Consider the following 19,868-nt stretch of genomic DNA (forward strand, 5'->3'; position numbering starts at 1 on the left):
GCTGGGCAGTTGCCCCGTCGCAGGGGAGCAGGGGAGCAGGCTGCGGGCCGAAGCCGGCCCTCTGCTCTCAGGGGTTTCCTGTGGACCATCCCTTCCTGCTCAGCTGAGCAAGGTGGCAGGTCCTGACAGCTGAGCCCCCGTTTTTCACTGTCTTGACCCTTGGGCCGGGCTCGGGACTCCCTCACTACAGCCTTGTTGAATGAATGACTGAGGAGCCATGACGTGAGCACTTTGGGCCAGACTCTCTTCCAAGCAATTAACTTATGGTGACGAATTTAATATTCACACAACCCGCTGGGGGAGGGGCTGTTCTTCCCATTTTACAGATGAGGAAATGGAGGCTCAGAGAGGTTGAGTGCTTCCCCCAAGGTCACACAGCTGGAGCTGGGATTTGAACCCAGCTCCAGAGCACACACTCTTGACCACATGGACCCCCTCCCAGGGCAGTAGGAAGCCTGAAACGAATTCGGTGCCTGGCACATACATAGTAGGTGCTTTTCCGTCCCCCTCCTACCTCGCCCCGTGCTTGGATTCAGACTACGGCTCAGCCTCGAGGTCAGGGCCCGTTCCGCCCTGTCCCAGGAGGAACGTTCCTGGTGGCCTCAGCCCGGGTCCGAGAAGAAAGGCGGCCTTGTGGCGGAAGGTGAGCCGCCGGGTGGGCGCGGGCTGTTTACCCAGGCCGGCGTGCGGCTCGGGGTGGCGCCGCTGTCAGCCGCGCCGGCCGCCCCGGGCCTGTGCTGGCCTCCAGATGTGAGCTGGCTCCAGCCGGCCGGGCCCCCCTGCACAGTGGGGCTTTATCAAAAGCGGCTGCGGGGAGGCCGCGAGGCCGCCTGGCTCCAGCCGCTGGCTCCGGGCCGCCCGGCTCGCGTGCCCGGGTCTCCCTCTGCTCCGCAGCCGGCCCCTCGGCTCCCCCGGCCTCTGGGGCCCGGACGAGGGGCGCAGCTCCCTTCTCCGGAAACCCGAGCCCCAGGCGCGATCGCGAGGGCTGACAGTGCCAGGCGACTTCTCTTTAATTTATTTCTCGACGTCCCCGAAGGGAAGGGAACCCACGCAGAGAAAAAGTGCAGAACTCGCCACACTCAGGGGCTGCTGGGTGAGCGGCGACGGGGGACGCTGGTGGGGAGGACAAACGGCAGCGGGGATGGCGATCCTTGAGCGGCAGGGTCCGCGCGGCTCCGTTGTCGCCATAATACTGTCTATCGTGGGTGCCGTGGTGGTGAGGTGGTGCTTTGTATCAGCTCTGTTGGCCTGAACTGTTTTGTATCGATAAATAATCAGCACTCGAGGGAAAAAGGGAAAAACGAGGACTTCCTCCTGCTCCTGACTCTCAGCCCTGCCCGTTAGGAGTGTCCTCACTGCTTCCCAGGATTATCTGAGAACCCACAGACAAATCTAGATCTCTCTTCCTTCCTATTTTGTCTCTGTTTCACAAAGAGTTATCAAAAGACACGCTGTTTGGTAGCTGGCTGTTTTCACTTAACCTGCCCAGGCCCTCCCGGCGGCCTCTCTCCTTTTCACAGCTGTGTACTATTCCACCGGCCAAGGCACGCGGCTTCTCCCCCCGGCTCCCCGTGATGGACGTGCAGGCTGTTGCCCGTGTTCACGCCCGCAGACCATGCCGAGGTGGCCACCCTCTGCGTGTCTCTGGGGACGCAGACAAGCACTTTCCAGAAGGTCACCTCCTAGACGTGAAACTGCAGGGCAGGCACAGTCACTCCTCCGGGAGCCGTGCTGATTTGCGCCCCCTGAAGTGTGTCCTTGTATTGTCCCACCAGCAACGCAGCCGCACACGAGGAAACTGAGGCACGGAGTTAGGGGCTGTTCTACAGGGCAAGCGGGAACAGCTTCCCGTGCGTCTCTCCTGAAAGCAAGCCCTCAACCCCCTTCTTGGTGTTGTTTCTTTGATTGCAAAAGAGAAACATGGCCTTGGAGAGACGTTAGAAAATCCAGAAAATCGTGCAGCTGGGAAATAAGGCCTGTCCCTCCCCCCCCACCTCCACCTCCCTGGCTGGACTGTCCCTGTCCCCTCCTCTCTGTCTCCCGCTTCCAGCCTCGCTCCCCGCCAGGCTCTCCCCAAAGGCTAACAGGGCGATTCTGCCCGCCCCCAGGGCACCTGGGGCAATGTCTGGGGACGTTTCAGGCTGTCACAGCTGGCAGAGGGGGGAGCCAGCACCAGCGTCTGGTGGGGGGCGCCCCGGGGTGCTGCCACGCATCCCACAGGGCCCAGGCGGCCCCACAACAGAGCCCTCGGCCCGGTGTCGACGTGTTGGCCCCGAGTCCCGCCCAGCGTCCTGTGCTTAGCCCCCCTCGGCCCCCCCCCAGGGAGCAGGGGAGTCCTCCCCGTGGCCCCAGGGGTGCAGGACGCCCCCATCGCCTCCCGCCCTACCTCCCCGCCTCGCTGGGGCCCCGCCAGCACCTCCCTCTTCCTTGGACCCAAAGGCGGCCTCCCACCCTCTGCTTGTCCCAGATGCTCTCTGAACCCTTCGGCCCCCTTTCTCCCTGGCATGTCTTCCTGATTTGTGTGTCAGTCTCCCTGCCGGACACAAGCCCCATGAGGGGAGGGAGGGACAGTCTGTCTTGTCACCGCTGCGCTGGCACACAGCAGGTACTCGGTTAATGCTAATGGACTGACCAGGGGCCCCCAAGGTCCTGATGTCTGGGCGGCAAATGGAACAGAAGACCTGGATGTGGAAAGTTGGTCACTGGAACAGTGGGTCCCCAAGGCCGTGGGCTGGAATTTCCCACATCCCTGCAGCCTCCTGGGCCACCTGTCAGGTCCCACCCTGACTGCACCAGGGCTCCCCTCCCCAGGGACAGCAGCAAAGATGGAGGGGACCCCACGGCGACTCCCCAACCCCCGCCAGCATTTATGGAGCACTGACTGCATGCCCCACTCTGGACTGGGCAGCATAGAGATTATACCTTAGTGAGTGGTGGAACCAGGGGTGGTGACTTAGTCATCTCCTTGTCCCCAGGGCCTAGCACCAGCCACTCACTTAGTCAGACATTTACGGAGCGCCTACTGTGTGCCAGCTACTGTGCTCAGTGCATCGACCTGCTGAGAGAGAGAATTTTCAGACAGCGCATTTAGGCAGGGGGGACGTCAGTGCGCTTTTCTGTCGATGCTTTTAATTAAAATTTTTTTTTCTGCAGAAAGCATTCTTTGTGTAAATAAGTGGAAAAAAGAATTCTCAAGTAAGAACAAATACAACCCAACCACCTCCCGAGGCTGGGAGGAGGGTTAGGGACCTTGGGAGCCCAGAGCGGCACCTGTGGGGGCTGGGGATGCTTCCCAGGAGGGGGTGAGTTCTGAGCTGAGACCCCAGGACATGTGGGTGGGAGGAAGGACCCTGCGGAGGCCCCACGGCCCTGGGGAGGCAGCCGGGAGGTCCGATGGTCTGGCCCCCAGCCCGGCGGGAAGCCGGGCCTCCTGCGGTGTGTCCCTGAGCACAGTGCTTCTCGTGGTGCTCGCTGCGGCCTCGTTTCTGTAACTATCTGTGTCTGTCTCTCCCCGGCCCACCCCTGGCCTGGATCCCCACGAGGCCAGAGCCACCCCGGCTCACTCGTCACCTGTCCCAGGGCCTGGAGCCCATGGGAAGTGCTTAGAGTGGGTTGACGAGTGTCCCCCCAAATTCACGTCCACCGTAAAGCTCGGGATGCGCTCGTCTGTGGAATGGGGGCTTTGCAGATGTTATTAGTTAAGGATTTTGAGATCATCCTGGATTGGGGGGGCCCTAAATCCAACTACTGGTGTCCCTAAAAGGAGAGGACACGGAGACACACAGAAGAAGGCCACGTGAAGGGGCTGGAGTGACGTGTCGACAAGCCAAGGAAGCCCGAAACCCCGGGAGCCCCAGAGCTGGAACAGGAGGCGCAGGCTCTCTCCGGCAGCCTCCAGGGGGGCCTGGGCCTGCTGTCACTTCCATTTCGGAATTCTCCAGAGCCGTGGGAGAATAAATTTCTCTTGTTTTAAGCCACCAAGTTCGTGGCAATTTGTTCCAGCAGCGACAGGATGTGCGTACAGATTTCACTCATACGGATGGACGAGGGAGGGAAGGAGCGACAGAGCAGTCTGCCCCGGTGGCCGTCCAGGCCTGGTCGTGTGTGGCGAGGCGACCGGCCTCGTGCCCTCTGGCTGCGTCTGCATCCTGGGGCGCCTGCTCCAGCCGGGGGCCCGGCAGCTGGAGGCTGTCCAGCCAGCGAGGCGGGGTGTGGGGAGCTGCTGGGGTTGTCCACTGAGGCAACAGGGAAATCAGTTCTGTAGATGTCACCCCATCCCCAGAAGCCCAAGTCCACGCCCAGCTTGGACGCCCCCGGGCCTGACGCCCTTCAGACAAGCTGCAGCCAGGGCTTGTCCCCAGTCCTGGCTGCTCCCCACAACGCTCACCCCAGTGTTTCCCATCGCCGTCAGTTAGAGCCCAGAGCCCAGGCCCTTGGGAGGGAAGTTCTCCGCATCATCTGCCCTCAGTCCCTCCTGCTGTGGCCTCTGGAGGTCAGGAGGCCACAGGATGCAGGGGAAGGAGCCTGAAACCCCCCTTGCTGCTGAGTGATGAGTGAGGGGCTGCTCCTCTCTAAGCCTCAGTTTCCCCACCTGTAATTGGGGGAGAGACACCCAGCTTCGCAGAAGCTCTTGTGGTGAGTGGGTGAGATGAAGCCGGTCGGGCCGGCAGAGCACCAACCGGCCTGTGGGCTCGCTGAGAGGAGGGGGCCGGGGTCCCGCTTTCTGGGACGCAGCCCTGCATCCTGAAGGCGGGTTAGACTTTCCCGGCCTCAGGTCCTTTCAAGGCTGCGACCCCTGCCCCGTGTCCTGTCCAGTGACCCCACAAGGCCACCCCCACCCCCAAGGGGCTCCGTATCTTTAGAAGGACCAAAGCTTGGATTTCATGCCCGTAAAATGCCTGAAATCAAAGCAGCGCTTGCGAATCCGAGGTTTTTGAAGCCAGCTCAGCGCAGGAGGGGGCCCCCTCCCGGCGCCTCGGCCTCCCCAGCACTGGGGCAGGGCTGGGCCGCGTTCTGGAACTCAGACCCGGAAGGTGCCTGGTGGCGCCAAGTGCCCAGTTATCTGAACAGAACTGTGGTGGACGCGGTGACCCCCACACAGCCCGTGCAGATCTGGCCCCGCTGGCTGGCTGGGGTCTCCTCCCCAGGCCTGGCTCAGGGCCGCCACCCGGTCCCTGCTCTGTCAGGCTGAAGTGCCAGGTATTTACGCCTTCATGGGCAGCGCTGGCCTTGGGTGAACGTCGCAGGGTCAGCCTAGTGGGTCTGGTCCTGGGCCGGGCTGAGCAGGGGGTTGGAGCATCGGCCCTGCGGCCAGGTTCTTCGGGGGACGGGGGTGCCCAGGGCTCTGAGTTGTGGCCCATGTTCAGGCCAAGGGGACCAAGGTCACGGACTGGCAAGCTGGCCCAGGTCAGCCAGCATCACCGGCCTCTCCCACCACCTTGGGGCCTCTGGGAGGGATGGGGTCCGTGGGGCACCGGGAGCTGCAGGGCCCAGCGGATTCCAGCGCACTATCATTTAGGTCTCAATGTTTTCTTCCGTAAGATGGGTTTGACTGATAGGTGCTGCCTTGTAGGGCTGGGGACACATTTCCGCAATGCGCCCAGCATGCAGAAGGTGCTCCATGAGGCTCGACTGCTGTTCTCAGTCCCTGCACCACCTCACTCCCGCCCAGGGGGCTCAGGCACTCCTGGGTTCAGATCCCAGCTCTGCTGGGTCACCCTAGGCTAGTGACTTAACCTGTCTGAGCCCCACTGACCTCATCTGTAAAATGGGGGCACCAGCAACACCGCGGGATGGTTGGGAAGAAAAGCAAGCTTGTGGGTGTGACGTATTTCACACATCTGAATTCATTCAGTCGGCCCTGGATAAACCGACCTTGCCAGGCTGTAAGTAGCAGTTGATTGTCTTGGGGGGATGGGGGGCGGGGAGTCAGGGCAGTGTGACCGGTTTGAGACCACCCACACTGGTCAGAGCTGAATCTCACTTTGTGGCTCAGAGCTGCGTGATCTTGGGCCAGTGACTCAGCCTCTCTGGGTCTCCGTTTTATCCTGTTAACATCAGAAGACCCCAAGTCATGCAGCAGAGGGTGGAGTGGGACCTAGAGTGCCGCCCTGGCTGTGCTCTGTGCTGTGCGCCCGTGCAAGGCTGCACCCCCCCAGGAGAAGCGGAGGGTGCCAACGGCTCCCAGGTTTCCTGCTCAGGCGGCTGGGCCTGCAGGAGGGGGGTCTGGTCCTAAGTTGAAAGCCACAAGCAGCAGAGGCTTTATGGGCCCCTTTCTGTGTCCATCCAACCCGCCCTTGGGGAGCTCAGACTCTGTTTCCACGCTGGCCGCTCTGGCGTCGGTCCCCAGCCCAGCTCTCGGCTCAGCTCTGGACCCGCCAGCCTTTCTGATCCTTCCGTCTGGGGGTTCCGCAGGCACAGGGTGTAACGCACTCGCACCCGGCACGGCCCCAAACCAGCTCCTCCCAGGCCTTCCCCGGGGCAGGAAAGGGCGCTCGGGCCTCCTGGGCTCAGGTGGGAACCTGGGCCCAGCTCCGCCCCGCCCCTCCCCCCACAGTCGCATGAGGAGGTCCCGCGGGCCCCACTGGCCGCACGGTCTGCGTTTCGCTGCCTCGAAGAGGCCACAGAGTGTGATTTGAGAAACCGTGCATCCTGGAACTAGCGAAATGCGGGGTCCAGTGTCCGACGGCTTCTTGCTGGCTCTCCTGAGAATGCCTGGGGCAGCCCCATCCTCCCCCACCCCCCGGTCCATCTGTCACCTCCCTGGTCCCCTCTTCCACCCTTGCCCCTTGGCCTGCTCTCCACACGCAGCAGGAGGGACTCCGTGCAAGCCTGAGTCACAGCCTGTCGTTCCTCTGCACAGCTCCTGTCTCCCCCGGAGAAACAGGCAAGTCCTTGCAAGGCCCGTGTGGCCTGTCTCTTGTCTCCAGACCTCAGCGCCCCCTCCACCTCGTTCACTCTGCTGCAGCCACACCAGCCTCCTGGCTGTTTCTCCAACAAATCAGGCACATGCTCCTGCCTCAGGGCCTTTGCACTGGCATTTCTTCCCCCAGCTGTCCACAGGACTCACTCCCTTACCTTCTTCTGGTCTTTGTTCAAATGCCTCCTTCTCAAACATCAGGCTTCCCCAGCCCCACTCCTATCAGCCCCACCCCCTACCCCCCTCCACTGCCCATCGTCACCCCCAGAATGTCCATTTCAGGAGGGCAGCTGTTTCTGTTTGGTTCCCCGCTGCATCCCCCAGGCCTAGGGCAGTGCCCGCACATAGTAGGTGCTCATTAAATACGTGTCGCCTGAATGAATCTGGAAATGTGGGTGCTGACACGTCCCTGGGTTAACCAGGAGCCTCTAGGGAGCCCCAAGATTTGGAATCTCGCTGTAAACTGTAGAGTGCAACACCCCCTGGCCGCCAGGGCGGGGTCAGCATGTTCTCAGCTGGAGTCTGCGGGGAAGGGGCAGCCGAGGGTCCTGGGTGTTTCCGGTCAGCTTCCTAGAGCTGGCGCTGGCCAGGGGCCAGGGCAAGGGGGGAGGCAGGGGGCTTCTGGCCCTGCAGGCCTCTGACCACTGGGTCAAGTTTGTGGAGCCGAGGGGCAGGGAGGCAGAGCGGACAGCGTGGCCGGAAGTGGCTGGCCCAGTCTTCTGGCCTGAATTATCTGGGAAGAAAAATAATCACATGCCAAGAAGCCCGCGGCTTGGGCGCCGGAGCTGCTGCAGCGCGGGCGGTGGGAGGTGGGTGGGGGGACCGGCCGGGCCTGGGCAGGTGGCGGCCCTGCCTGCGGCTCAGAGAGGTCAAATCATCAGTCAGAGGGACCCAGAAGGGCGAGGATTGGACCAGGCTGGGAGAGGGGCCCCGACTGCACAGGGCTGGGGCGTGGCAGCCAGGGCACAGCTCCCGGGGAGGGGGGACCATGTGCTCTGCTGGGGCGCAGCTCAGGAACACCCTGGAGCTGGCTGAGCCACCACTTCAGCCAGGAAGTGTCCACTCCCGTCGCCCAGACCCTGGGGGGCGGGGCATCAGGTCAACAGAGGGGGCTGCTGACGCTACAAGCCACAGATGGAACCTGGGAGACCTGGCGGCCCTGCTAGGATGGGCCCGAGGGCCTGACCTTGAGAGGATGAGTGATGGTAACATAGTGAGAATCAGAGCTCACACTGTGTTTCCGACACTCTCTCGTGCTGTCTCATTTAGCCCTCTCATCACCCATGAGGAGCTCACGATCATTCTTCCCATCACAGCGGTCCTCCAGGGCCTGAGGGGCCTGCCTCCGTCTCATCCATCTCACTCTTACCGCAACATCTTGCACACTCTGTTCCAGCCACACAGCCCTCCTTGTTGTTCCACCATCCCACCAGGTTCATGCCTGCCTCAGGGTCTTTGCACCCGCTGTTCCCTCTGACAATTCTTTCTCCACTCAGCACTCAGCTCAGATGTCACCTCTTTAGAGGTCTTCTCTGACCACCCATTTAAGCAGCCCCCCAGCCTTCTCCTGTCCATCACATCAGCTCCCTGTGCTGTTTTTATTACACTGATCCAGTTGTGAAATTATCTTGTTTCTTCATTATTTCTGTCCTCACTGGCTCTGCGCCTGGACCGATGGCAGTGTGAGAGCAGGAGGTTTTTCTGCCCTGTCCACCTCTGCATTCCCAGTGCCTGGCACAGAGGGGGCTCCCACAATGTTTGTTGAATGAGCAACAGTCAGCCAGACAGACAGATATGTCCACTCTCTGTACCAATCGTGACTAGCCGTGCCACCAGGCCACCTTCCGGGAGAGCTCTCATTCCTCCAGGTTGGCCTCTAGCCCAGGCTGGCAGCAGGGCGGGGGCTCCTGGGCCCCAGATTGAGGCCTTCCTCTGAGGAGGTGCTGATGGCGCTGAGGCCAACTCGGCTCCCCTCTCCACCCCTCGCCGTTGGCCGTGCCGCGTGGACCCGAGCCAGTTTCCAGGCCACAGAGAAGGGGGCTCAGGCCAGACTGGGGGAGTCTGGGGCAGTGCAGGGACAGTTCCAGCCAGAGGCAGGACTGGAAGATCATTCCTGGCTGGGCTGTGTATGCAGGGAGAGGCCTGGGATCAAGTCGAGGGAAAGAGGCAGCAGTCACTGGGCTCTGCAAAGCCTGCAGCTGCTCCTTTATTTGTTCCTTCCTTCCTTCATCAGGTGTCGCCTACCCTGTGCCCAGCGCAGGGTCTGGCATAGCACGTCCATGCGTCCATTTATCCATCTGCTCAGAGTGCCTGCTCTGCGCCAGGCGCTGTGGACTTTTAATGAGACCATGTGACGTGTGTCTTCGCACCCCAGGGCCTTTGCTCTTGCTGTTCCCTTCATGTGGAACTGTCCACCCTGCCAGGTTCTGGGCATGGCAGGTCCTCTGCACCCTTGCGGTCACCTCAGAGAGGTTCTCCTTTCCCAGTGCTGCCTGCCCATTCGGTTCCTTTACTGGGGACGTGCTTCATGCTTCAAAAAGGACGTGAATTCCCTCTGTCTACTGTCCGTCTCCCCCACTCCAATGTCAGCTCCACCAAGGCCGGGGTTGGTTGGTTTGTTTCCTGCTGTGTCCCCAGCACCGGGGTCAGCACAGAGAAAGCACTCAATAAGTGTTTGTTGAATGACTGAACAACTGAGTGAATGAACCAATGTCTGAAAGCTTTACTGGGAAAGTTCAGGGATGGGGTGGCTCCTAACCCAGGTGGAGAAGGTGGCCTGGGAACTGAGGCTGCGGGAGGGGCAGCGCTCCGGCAGGTGGAGGATGCGGGGAGACGGTTTTGTCTCAAAACGCCCTCCCCGGAGTGGGGGGGCTAAGACGTAGCTCAGAGGTGGCCACTGTGCTTAAAAATGAAGCCACCATGAAAATTGAGATTAGGGCATCCCGACGTCTGGCTTCTCTCTCGAAAAATCAGAAAACGTGGCCGTGCTGAGCCGCATTCCGGAGGGAACGGCCGGCGGTTCTCCGGGTCTCAGCGTCCCCGTCAGGCCCTTGAAGCGCTTGAGTTTGCGACCCCCGCAGCCAGAGGCCGCCCTGGCGTCGCGGCGGGACCCCAGCATGCCCACCCCCGGACGCGTGACCGTGGGCGCGTTCTTCTTGGTCCTCAGTAAAAACTAACACAAAAAGGGGCTGTAGCTCTGGGGCCCAGGGGGAGAGCTCCTGGGGGGGCGCGCCCTCCCGCAGGGTCCCCCTGCACCAAAGGCGCACACCGAGAGCCCGAGAGCCCGGCCCCGAGGCCACAGCTGTCGCCACGATCCCCGTCCCCGTCCCATCGGTGTCCCCGTCCCCATCGCCGTCCCCGTCCCCGTCCCGTCCCCCATCCCGGGCCTCGGTGCACAGCGCGCGGGCGCCCCCTGCCGGCCGCGGGGACCCTCCCCATCACTGCCCGGGCCCGGGGCTGGAGTAACCCGTGCGCTCCTCGGACCGTCCTGACTGTGGTCCAGGCGCCGCTCCCCGCGCCGGCGGCACAGCCCTGAACACGCCAGACGAGGCGGCCCGCCGCCTGCGCCCGTCCCGGCACGGGAGGAAGGAATAGCGGAGCCGAGGAATCAGACCGTCAGGACTCGTGCTTGCCAGGAACGAGGAGGACGGAGACGGGCTGGACGGCTGCTTCAGCTGCGGCCTCTCCCGCAGGCACACAGGAGCTGCCGTCGGTGATGGGGAGCCAGCCACGCAGAGAGGAGAGGGAAGCGCATCCTAGGCCGGGCGGACAGGATCCCTCCGGCTGTGTGTGCGGCGTGGCCTACGGCTGAGGACGAAGCCGAGAGCCCAGGGGGGTGACAGTGACTTGGGCTAGGAAGGGAGTTGGGGACGTGAGAGCCGGCTTTTGGAAGCAAGAGGCTTCTAAGGTATGGACTTAGCGTGCCCACTTATTGGCCTGAGGCTGGAGTCTGCGCTTTTCAAAGCACCACCTGGGGGCAGGAGACCTCCTTATCTCCTGTGTCCACATCAGAACACACACCGCGTCACCCAGCAAGCTACCACGGGTGTCAGAACGCTGCTCTGCCGGCTACATGCCGGCCTTCAACCCTGCTCACCCACGGGACTCCCAGGTGGACAGGCCTCGAAGGGGGTACTGAAGATGTCCCCACTGACCACAAAGGCAGGGGTTCTGACCTGAGCTTCTTGTACAAGGCCCTCGGCGGCTGATGCAGGTGGACCCATCGGTCAGCCCCGCGGAACTATACAAGAGCCATTTGTTTATGCTTCAAATGACCGTCTCAGATAGCGGGGACTCCTTACGTAAGGCACTCTTACAAATCAGTAGGAAAAAGTAACAAAAGTGACGCAGTTGAGAGGGAAAAAACATGGCTTTTCAACTTGAGAAAAGACACTCAGCCTTACACATGAGAACACACATGAAAACTAGGAAACAGCACGTTCAGCTCCAAGACGGGCAAAGAACGACAACAGGCAAAGGGAGGGGACAAACCCGACCTTCAGCGTGGGTGGCAGCGTAAGTGGATCCTTTTTTTGATGGGAAACTTGAAAATGACAAAGTCAAGAATGCCCACGTCCCTGGATGGAGCAGCCCACGCCCAGGACTTTATTCCATGGATGCACGCACACGCACGCACACACGCTGAGGCTGGCGAGCAGCAGCAAGACGTCAGAAGCCACCTCAGTGTCCAACAGGAAGGCCTGGTCACCTGGGTGGTGGCGCACTGCGGGCTGGGTGCCCAGCAGCCATTTAAGGGTGCAGGGCAGCTCCTTAGGCGCTGCTCTGTGGGGACCTCGAGAGGTGCTGTCAGGGAGGAGAGCAAAGTGGAGGCCACACTCCCAGTTATGCTTAAAAAAAGGTGGGAAGGAAAGGAACAGGGAGTGGCATGGGCTTGCGCGTGGGGCTCAGTCTCGGAGGGACCCATGGCCGGTGCTTGCCTCGAGAGGACAGGGCAGAGGGAGGGAGCGCCCGCGTCCACGCTAGTCCCTTTCTGCCACGTGAAGTCCTTTCCAGGTTCATGCAATCTCTATTTAGTAAAAATAAAAAGAGGGTCTCCGGCCCAGCTGTGCCCACCACAGTGTGAGGGACAGGTCAATCAGAACAGGGGCTGTGATGTCGTCCCTGTCCACCGCCAGCGTGGCCACCACCTCCGTCCTTAACACAATACGCCCTGCTTCTTGCCAACCCTAAAGTGGACCCGCTTTCACAGGCTGACGTTCTGGAATCGGGCCGCTCCTTCCCATCAAGAGCGTCTCATACTTGCATGTGGCAGCAGCTTTCTTGGAGGGACGTAAACCAGCGGTCCGTCTCACGGCGGACGGTGTCTCACACTCAGCGCAACTCGGGCTGTTTCCTACGGGTCTGGACCTGTGCCACAGGTGGCTGCCCGTGCTCAGAGGACCCACAGCACGTCCCTGGGCAGAGCTTCCAGGACCACAAGCCTCCCAGAGGTCAAAGGCCACCAGGCTGCAATCTTGGGAGTGCTGCTCAGGACAGAGCCTTAGGTAGGGAGGTCTCAGTGTGGCCTGCGAGTTGAGGACACTTGGTTCCACACAAGGAATGAAGTTGGTCAGCTGACACAGCAGTGTCGGGGACTTCACGTAACAATCTGCAGTCACAGCTTTGCTTGGAAATCAGGACGGTCTGGCGTTCCCTGAGCCCATGTCCCTCGCACTGAGTAGCACCTCATACTGTCCCGTCATCAGACACATGCTGGACCCCAAAGCTGTGCCAGCACCTTTCTGGTCACAGCGATGGGACCAGCACAGCAGGAAGGTCGGCTGTGGCACTAAGATCTTCCTTCTCCCAAGGCCACCTTCAGCCTACGTGCGACAGCTCTAAAAAGAACAGCAGGTGACCTCACGTAATCCCTGCAAGGAAGCCCGAGGCCCGTCCGTTACAGTCCCTACGCTCCGAGCTGCGGGCTGCCCACCGCCCACCCCCGGCACCTTACTCCTCGGACTGGAGGACCTGCCTTCTCCAGCTGCCCTGCTTCTCGGGGTTTCCTCCTCTGCAGAACACAGGGAGGATGTCCCAAGTGCCGGGGCCGAGTCCCTCACTGGCTTCTGTGACGAGGGTGTGAGGTGGAGCAGGCACGGGCCAGGAAAGGGGACAGGACTGTGTCCACTCACGCCCCTGGGGGTAAGGGCGAAAGGGCGAGGCCAAGCAGGGTCCGGCCGGCAGCCAGGGCGGAGAGAGGAGCAGACGAGCGGCGGGCGCTGAGCCGTCTGCCTGACACCATCACACTGCTGCGTCACAACTAAATGTGGCAGTGCATCCATGGCGCCCCACCCAGGAACGTCCTCGGCAGAGGGCAGCTCAAGGGACCTGCCCTCACCCCAAGATCATGGTCAGAGGTCACAGGGCAGCGGAGCCCATCACTGGCTTACTGATGGCCAAAGGGTGCTTCCCTCTTGACCTTGTCCGCTCACCATGGGGACCTCCCTGCAGCCCCGCGCCTGGCAGCTCTCCTCAGTGAAAGGGAGCAGTGCCAGTACCTTCTCTCAGGCTAGACCTGGAACCTCCCAGGAGCCAGGGACCCAAGGCAGGTCACCCAGGGAGGCCACCAGGCCAAAGCGGCCTCTCTCCGAAGCTCGGGCGAGCGCTTCTCCCCTGCCTTGAGCTGAGGCCTAAGCTCCTGCCCTCAACTCCAGGCCACCTGCGAGCCCACCAGCAACACCTGTGGAACATCCTCACCCGGACCAGACTGTCGTCACAAGAAGGTGCTAGCTGCGCGCAGCCCACTAAGGCAAAGGGCACACTGTGGGCCTTCAGACGGGGCTCGCTCTCTCTGGAGGCCACTCAGACAGAAGAGCTGTCGCCTTCAGACTTAGCCCTGAATTTGCCTTGGGGTTTTCCAGCAGGATTTTGAAATCATTTTAGGCGCTCCCTGCCTTTCTCCCTTGGGAGAGATGACTGAGGGCGCAGAGCCGCAATGTCCCTGGCCCGATCCCTTCCAGGGGAGCTGGAAGCGGCAGCTCCTTCCAGAGGGTTCATGAGGACCTTCTGGCAAAAAGTCAGGCAGGGCTTTCTGGGGGGTGGGCTGTTAGAACCACCTGGCTCTTTCCAGGCAGCCAGGTTCTGACATCCGAGCTGGCCCCAGCAGCCCAAGGGGACGGCCTTGCTCCTGCCACAGGACACCAAGGTCATGCCTGTTGGCAGTTGGGCCCACAGCAGGAAGTTCAAATCCTGGGTAAAAACAGGCACAGCCTTCCCACTCCCCACACAGTAGATGGCAAACTGTCACTCATCAGATCAAAATTCTCGTCTCGAATACCAGAAATACATGTGAAAATCCTCCCCGCCGCCCCCAACAGACTAAATCCCGCCAAAAAATAGGTGCTAGTGGCGACTTAACAGCTAGAGTCCCACAAAGCTACTTCAATCAAAGGAAGGACCTCCCCTCCCCCGCTAGTCTTCTAGGACGGGCTGGCAAAGTCCGGTCGCGGGCCACGGGCTGACTGCGGCCCACCGCCCGCCCCGCACAGCTCCTCAGGTGAACGACGGTTCGTGCCGGCAAACATCTGCAGCTCACGGGCTAACAGGCAACGCCAACTTTGAATCCCAACTAAGCAAAACGTTTGCTATCCCCTAAAAAAAGGATTCCATTCTCATTAGTAGGGCTGCACCATTACAAAAAATTATACTCAATTATTATAATTTGAATTTTACCATTAAAAAAATTTGTAGAAATTTGTTTTCTGTTAAATAAATATTTACATAATACCTTTGATTTTGCCTCTTGGCCCACAAAGCCCAAATATTTACTAACTTAGGCCCCCTGTAGAAAAAGTTTGCCAATCCCTGTTTTAGGGTGTCAGTCTGAATCCCAAAGCACCAAAACATTAAATTTCTTTTTTTTTTTGAGGAAGATTAGCCCTGAGCTAACTGCTGCCAATCCTCCTCTTTTTGCTGAGGGAGACTGGCCCTGAGGTAACATCCGTGCCTATCTTCCTCCACTCTACACGTGGGACGCCTACCACAGCATGGTGTGCCAAGCAGTGCCACGTCCGCACCCGGGATCAGAACCGGCGAACCCCCGGCCGCTGAGAAGTGGAACATGCGCACTTAACTGCTGTGCCACCAGGCCGGCCCCTAAATTTGTTTCTAAATAAATTATATGTCAAGAGGAAGAAGAGCACAGCTTCTTAAATATTAATGCACACTTTTTTTTATTATATTAAAATCAGGCAATGGTCTGACAATAAAAAGGCTCCTTATGGAATACTGTTATGTGAAACTTTACTCACAGGATGGTAAATCCTTGGAGCTAAGGTTTTCCCCAGAAAAAGATGAATGGAAACATCAACTGCCTTTCGGACTTGATAGCTGCTGCTTCAAAAGGTGGTTTTACACGAACACTAAATTAAAAGAAAACCTTTAGAACACAATGAATTGCTTTTATTTCGGTATGCATCCACATCTCAGCATTTAGTGGTCCTGAACAGAAAAGTGGAAAAACGCAGCAATTTGCCAGGAAGTCACGCCCGCCAACGTCGGGGCTCTGCCTTGCACACCGAGCTCTTTCTTAATCCCCGCTGAGGACCGTGAGAAGCGGCAGCACCACAACCAAAGTATGCACCGAATTCAAGGTTCTTTTTGTTCCAGTTGTCAGATTCCACACTAGACCCAAGTGGATTGCAAGGATGACCAAACGAGAGCCCTGTTTAAACTTCTTCCATTTTTAAAAGCAAAAGCAATTACAGGCAAAGAAACAATTCATTCAGAGGGACCGTGTGTGCCTACAAGCGTCTTCTGTGGCCCCTCTCCAAGTTCAACCACCAAGGACTTGGAGAGTCGGCAGGTCTGAGCAACCCCGGTGACTGTTCTTTTCACCTTAGCAAAACCTGAGCTAAAAAAACGCATCCGCTGATGACAGCAGAGGGCGGCAGGGCTGAGGACCCAATATTCATTTCCCAGGTGGGGGAGAGTAAGTAAATGTGGTTCCGAACTAAAGAAGGGAGGCCAGAGGCTTTCCAACCTCACCTGATGGCTTCTGGCCAAAGCAAGGAAGTGTCACGGAAAGTGCTGGGTGGGTACGGTGAGAAAAGGGACTTGAGGAGGAGGAAGGAAAAAGCAGCGCCCCTCGATAAAGGTTGGGGGAGAAGATATGGGGAAAGCCCGGCATTCCTTACCAAACGCCCATTTCAGAGGGGAGCAGAGGGGGTTACAATCTATGCTTCGGCCAAGGGTGGTAGTGGAGAGTGGGGAAAGGACCACAGCTCGGAACGGGGGCGTCATTTAAGACTTAAAAAAAGAAACCAGGGGTGCAGACGAGCACCCACGCCCAGCAGGAGTCCCACAGGCTGTGACCTGACACCTTCACACCTGCTCTAGCCAGCCGCCCGAGCTGGAGGGCTGTTGCAGGGGGTGGGGGAGGCGGGGGTGGGGGTGGGGGCAGAGGCCCAGGCCGTGGAGGCAGCAGCAAGGTGATTGTGTGACGTGTCTTTTCACAGTTGAGTTAGATGTGCCCACCGGCGATGATGGGAACCAATTTAAATACACTTTCCTGATCCCAGAAGTTCAACTACGTGGACAGTGGTTACGCTTGACAGGATGATTTGTTATAGCACAACTTATATATTTCAAATGGACAAAAAATTAGTATCATTTACAGTATCTTAAGATAAATTGCCTTTGAATGGGAGCTTCCTTTCCAGTACTTTGAGGTCTACAAGACGTATCTAGAAAATTTACTACTGTGGAAAATGAAGACTGCTTAAATCGAACGGGGGGAGGGCCTGCGGTTTCTCTGTGATTAATTGCTGTAACACTGTCCTTCTGGTGGCTGGGGCAGCTTCATATTTTCTTTAGACATCATCAGGCGCCGGAGCTCCTGCAGGACAACTTTGATGCTATAGGAATTCTGCCACTTCGCTAGCACTGATATGGCTCTTGGGTCCACCTACAAAAGGGCAAACAAAACCCAAATTACTGCCAGGCTCTCAAACAAAAGAACAGCTGTAGGCTGGAGTTCAGCTACAGAACAAACTGGAGTAAAACGCGTTTTTCAAGTTGAACATGCGACCTCACAATGGCGTCTGACACATGGAATACCTGCATGATTCCCTCCCTCTGGTTGGTCCGTTTTTCCCCTTCTGTGTCCAAACCCCTCACTGTTTAAGAGAAGGAATTTATGGATAAGTAAAGCCACCTTCAGAGAAGTGGCCCTGACACTTGGCGAGCTTCAACCCAACCGGCTCTAAAAACAATGCCCTGCTCCCGGGCCAGCTGCTGCCTCTGCTCAGGGCCTGTCCTTTCTTGACTCTACACCCAGGGACGGATGAGCGAGATGTGCAGGGCGGAAGGGAGAGCAGAGGCAACAGGTGGCCCAGACCCAAGCTACAGTGACAAGGGCCTGCCTGCCTCACTGTCACACTCTCTCAAGTTAGTGCAGCATTCCCCAAAAGAAATCCCCAAGCTGTGGGTCGAGTGGGTTCAGGACTTTAGGTGGAGCTCAGACACAACACTAAACACTGAACACACAGGAACAGGCTTATCTCTTTGCAGTTTTCTTTCAAATCTTCTGAATACCTCAAAACAAAGGCGATGCCCCGCGATGCCAGCGTGCAATGCCCTGTACCACTGCGGGTCTCCCCTCCGAGCGAGAGCAGGTCTCAAAGGCTCGGGCCTCTGGCAAGCGACAGGTGAGGAGGAATTTAGTAACTTGGCTTTGTTTTGTACTATCTATTGTTGCCATCGCTGCCGTCCTGAATGACAAGTGAGACTCATTTCCATTCATGGTAGTGAAAATGGTAGTAAAAGTAAGTTAAAAAAGCAAGGCCATTAAAGGAAAAAACTATTCTGTACCAGTGGTCCACAAGGAAGGCCCATGAGGTAAAAGTATGACCCTGGGCAGGTTCTTTCACCTCTGTGCCTCAGTTTCCTCATCTCTACCTCATGGGTGTCTATCAGGAGGACTGAATGAGCTCACAGCTCAGAGTGACTGGCCCAGAGTAAGTGCTGTAAGAGCGACGGTTAAACACAACCGAGCAGAGGCCTCCAGCCCGAGTCCACACACACTCGCACTGCAGTGTATTCCATCGTCAAGCAAGCAAGGAACACACGGGATCAGGCCCAAAGGGTTAGGTAACGCGTAAAGCATTTCTCAAGCCCGAGGAGCAAGTAGGGGCAGAAAAAACAACTTACCACTCCATTAGAACTATTAACTCCATTCATATTAATTTTTGTTACAAATCTTACAAAGGGGGGTGCTTCTGGGTATTTAGGTCCACATTCTATTTTAAGGCTGTATATTCGGTTTTCATAAATTGTCTGGAAAAAAAGGGTACAGACATGTCAGGCAATTAGAAACAAAGAATTCAAAAAGGCAGAACTTCAGAAATCCTATTTATTCCTGTGCACGTGCTCCATTACACAAAGTCTACCTGTTATTTGCTGGGTTAGCACTAACTAGTCCCTACACTAGTCTGCATGAATTCTCGCCTCGTGGGAATCAAAAGAAGACAGAAAACTTAAGCTAAGATCGCTGCAGTTTTAAGCTCGTATGTTCAGTCCCATCCGACGGACTTGTTTTTGTGTTAACTTCTCTCCATGGCAAACCTGTCCCGCACTCCGGGGAAGGCGTGTAAGGGGCCTTCTTCCCTCTGGAAGGCCACAGCACATGTCTGCTCATGCCAGCATCATCACCCGGTGCATGAAATGCCACTATGGGAACAGGCAGGCAACTCTCTAGGGAACTTGCAAATGCAGCACAAGGTGGGGTGGGGCGCCGACAGGAGAGCTGCCTGCCCCTCATCTCCACTTGGGGTTGTGCACTGCACGAGAGACCTCAGCTGGAAGGCACCAGCCTCCTCGCCGTCCGAGAGGCCGCCAGCATTCCGCGTGCGCGGTGGGGACCAAGGACGCCAGGCCCGCAGAGAGAACCGCAGCCCTTCTTCAAACGCCACCACGCTTCTGCTGAGAAACATGGCAAAGTCCAGCCACCCCCGCCAGGGAGCAAAATGTGCTGCCTTTGCCAGGCTGTTCCTTCTGCCTAGAGTGTCCCGCCCACCCCTCCGCTACCACACAACCTTTAAGACCCCATTCAAACACCAGACAGGACAGAAGGCTAGTCTGTAGTTTTCTGTCCTATATGACGTCACGTTGTTATCACTTGCATCTGAAGACCACACCAAAGGGTGACATCTCCCCATCATACTGGCCCCCTAGAAGGCAGGTGCCACCCTCCTACGGGTCCCCCTCGCAGGCACCCGTGTCCCTTCCTCAGTGCAGGATGCACGAGTAAGAGTTCCTGAGTAAACAGCGACATCTAGCGGTCTTTGGGGGGAATAAATCACAGACTGTGATTTAAATCCTTGAAACATTTTGTCTAAATACTCGCCTGCCCCTAATAAAAAACGCTGGGACATATTTTAAGATTCAGAAGGCATTCATACTATACCCACAGAAACCTTTCACATCCACTTAACAGAGACCCCAAACTATAAAAAACAATTCAATTCTGGATTTCCACCGAGCCTCAACCTGCTCCTCTTCCCTCCTTCCCTAGGAAGCAGACCGCCACCTAGCCGCTAGTTCAAGCAGAAACAGCCGCCAGCCACAAGCCCCTTCTCGCACCCCCTGCCGATGAAAAAGTCCCAGCTTCAATCTCCAAGAGGTCCTACACCCGCCCCTTCCCTCCACCCCCAAACCGCACCTCAGTCACCCTGGCCCCTGCTCTCTCTAGCTCCACGACAGTCCGTTCTCCACACAGCGGCCTGACGGCCCTTTAACACTGGAAACTGTCCTGCCGGCTGAGCCCCTCCAAGGGCTTCCCGGTGACCTGGGCAGGAAGTTCCTTCAAGTTCCCGGGCTGGACCCAGCGCACCCCTGCCGTTCTCTGCTTTTACTCTTCTCCCCCCCCGACCCAGCCCCTCTGGCCTCCTTCCTACCTGCAAAGGTGCCAAGATCCCTCTACCGGGGGCCCCACGCCAGCCGCCCCCTGCGT

At 58.2% G+C, this 19,868-nt stretch overlaps 1 protein-coding gene across 4 annotated transcripts in view; it reads right to left on the minus strand.

The window, feature by feature from the left end:
* Positions 1 to 15,073: 15,073 nt before the first annotated feature.
* The window catches only part of UBE2V1 (ubiquitin conjugating enzyme E2 V1), a 28,687-nt gene continuing 23,892 nt past the window's right edge, over positions 15,074 to 19,868 (minus strand). For all 4 annotated transcript variants that reach the window (XM_023626733.2, XM_023626734.2, XM_023626735.2 and 1 more), the window contains 2 exons: positions 18,068 to 18,193; positions 15,074 to 16,823 (listed from right to left, as the gene is read on the minus strand). In XM_023626733.2, coding sequence (XP_023482501.1) covers positions 16,677 to 16,823; positions 18,068 to 18,193 — 273 coding nt within the window. In that variant the 3' untranslated portion in view covers positions 15,074 to 16,676. The remainder of the gene's footprint in view (positions 16,824 to 18,067; positions 18,194 to 19,868) is intronic.

Source organism: Equus caballus, chromosome 22 (genome assembly GCF_041296265.1).
Source record: "Equus caballus isolate H_3958 breed thoroughbred chromosome 22, TB-T2T, whole genome shotgun sequence".
Taxonomy (NCBI): Eukaryota; Metazoa; Chordata; class Mammalia; order Perissodactyla; family Equidae; genus Equus; species Equus caballus.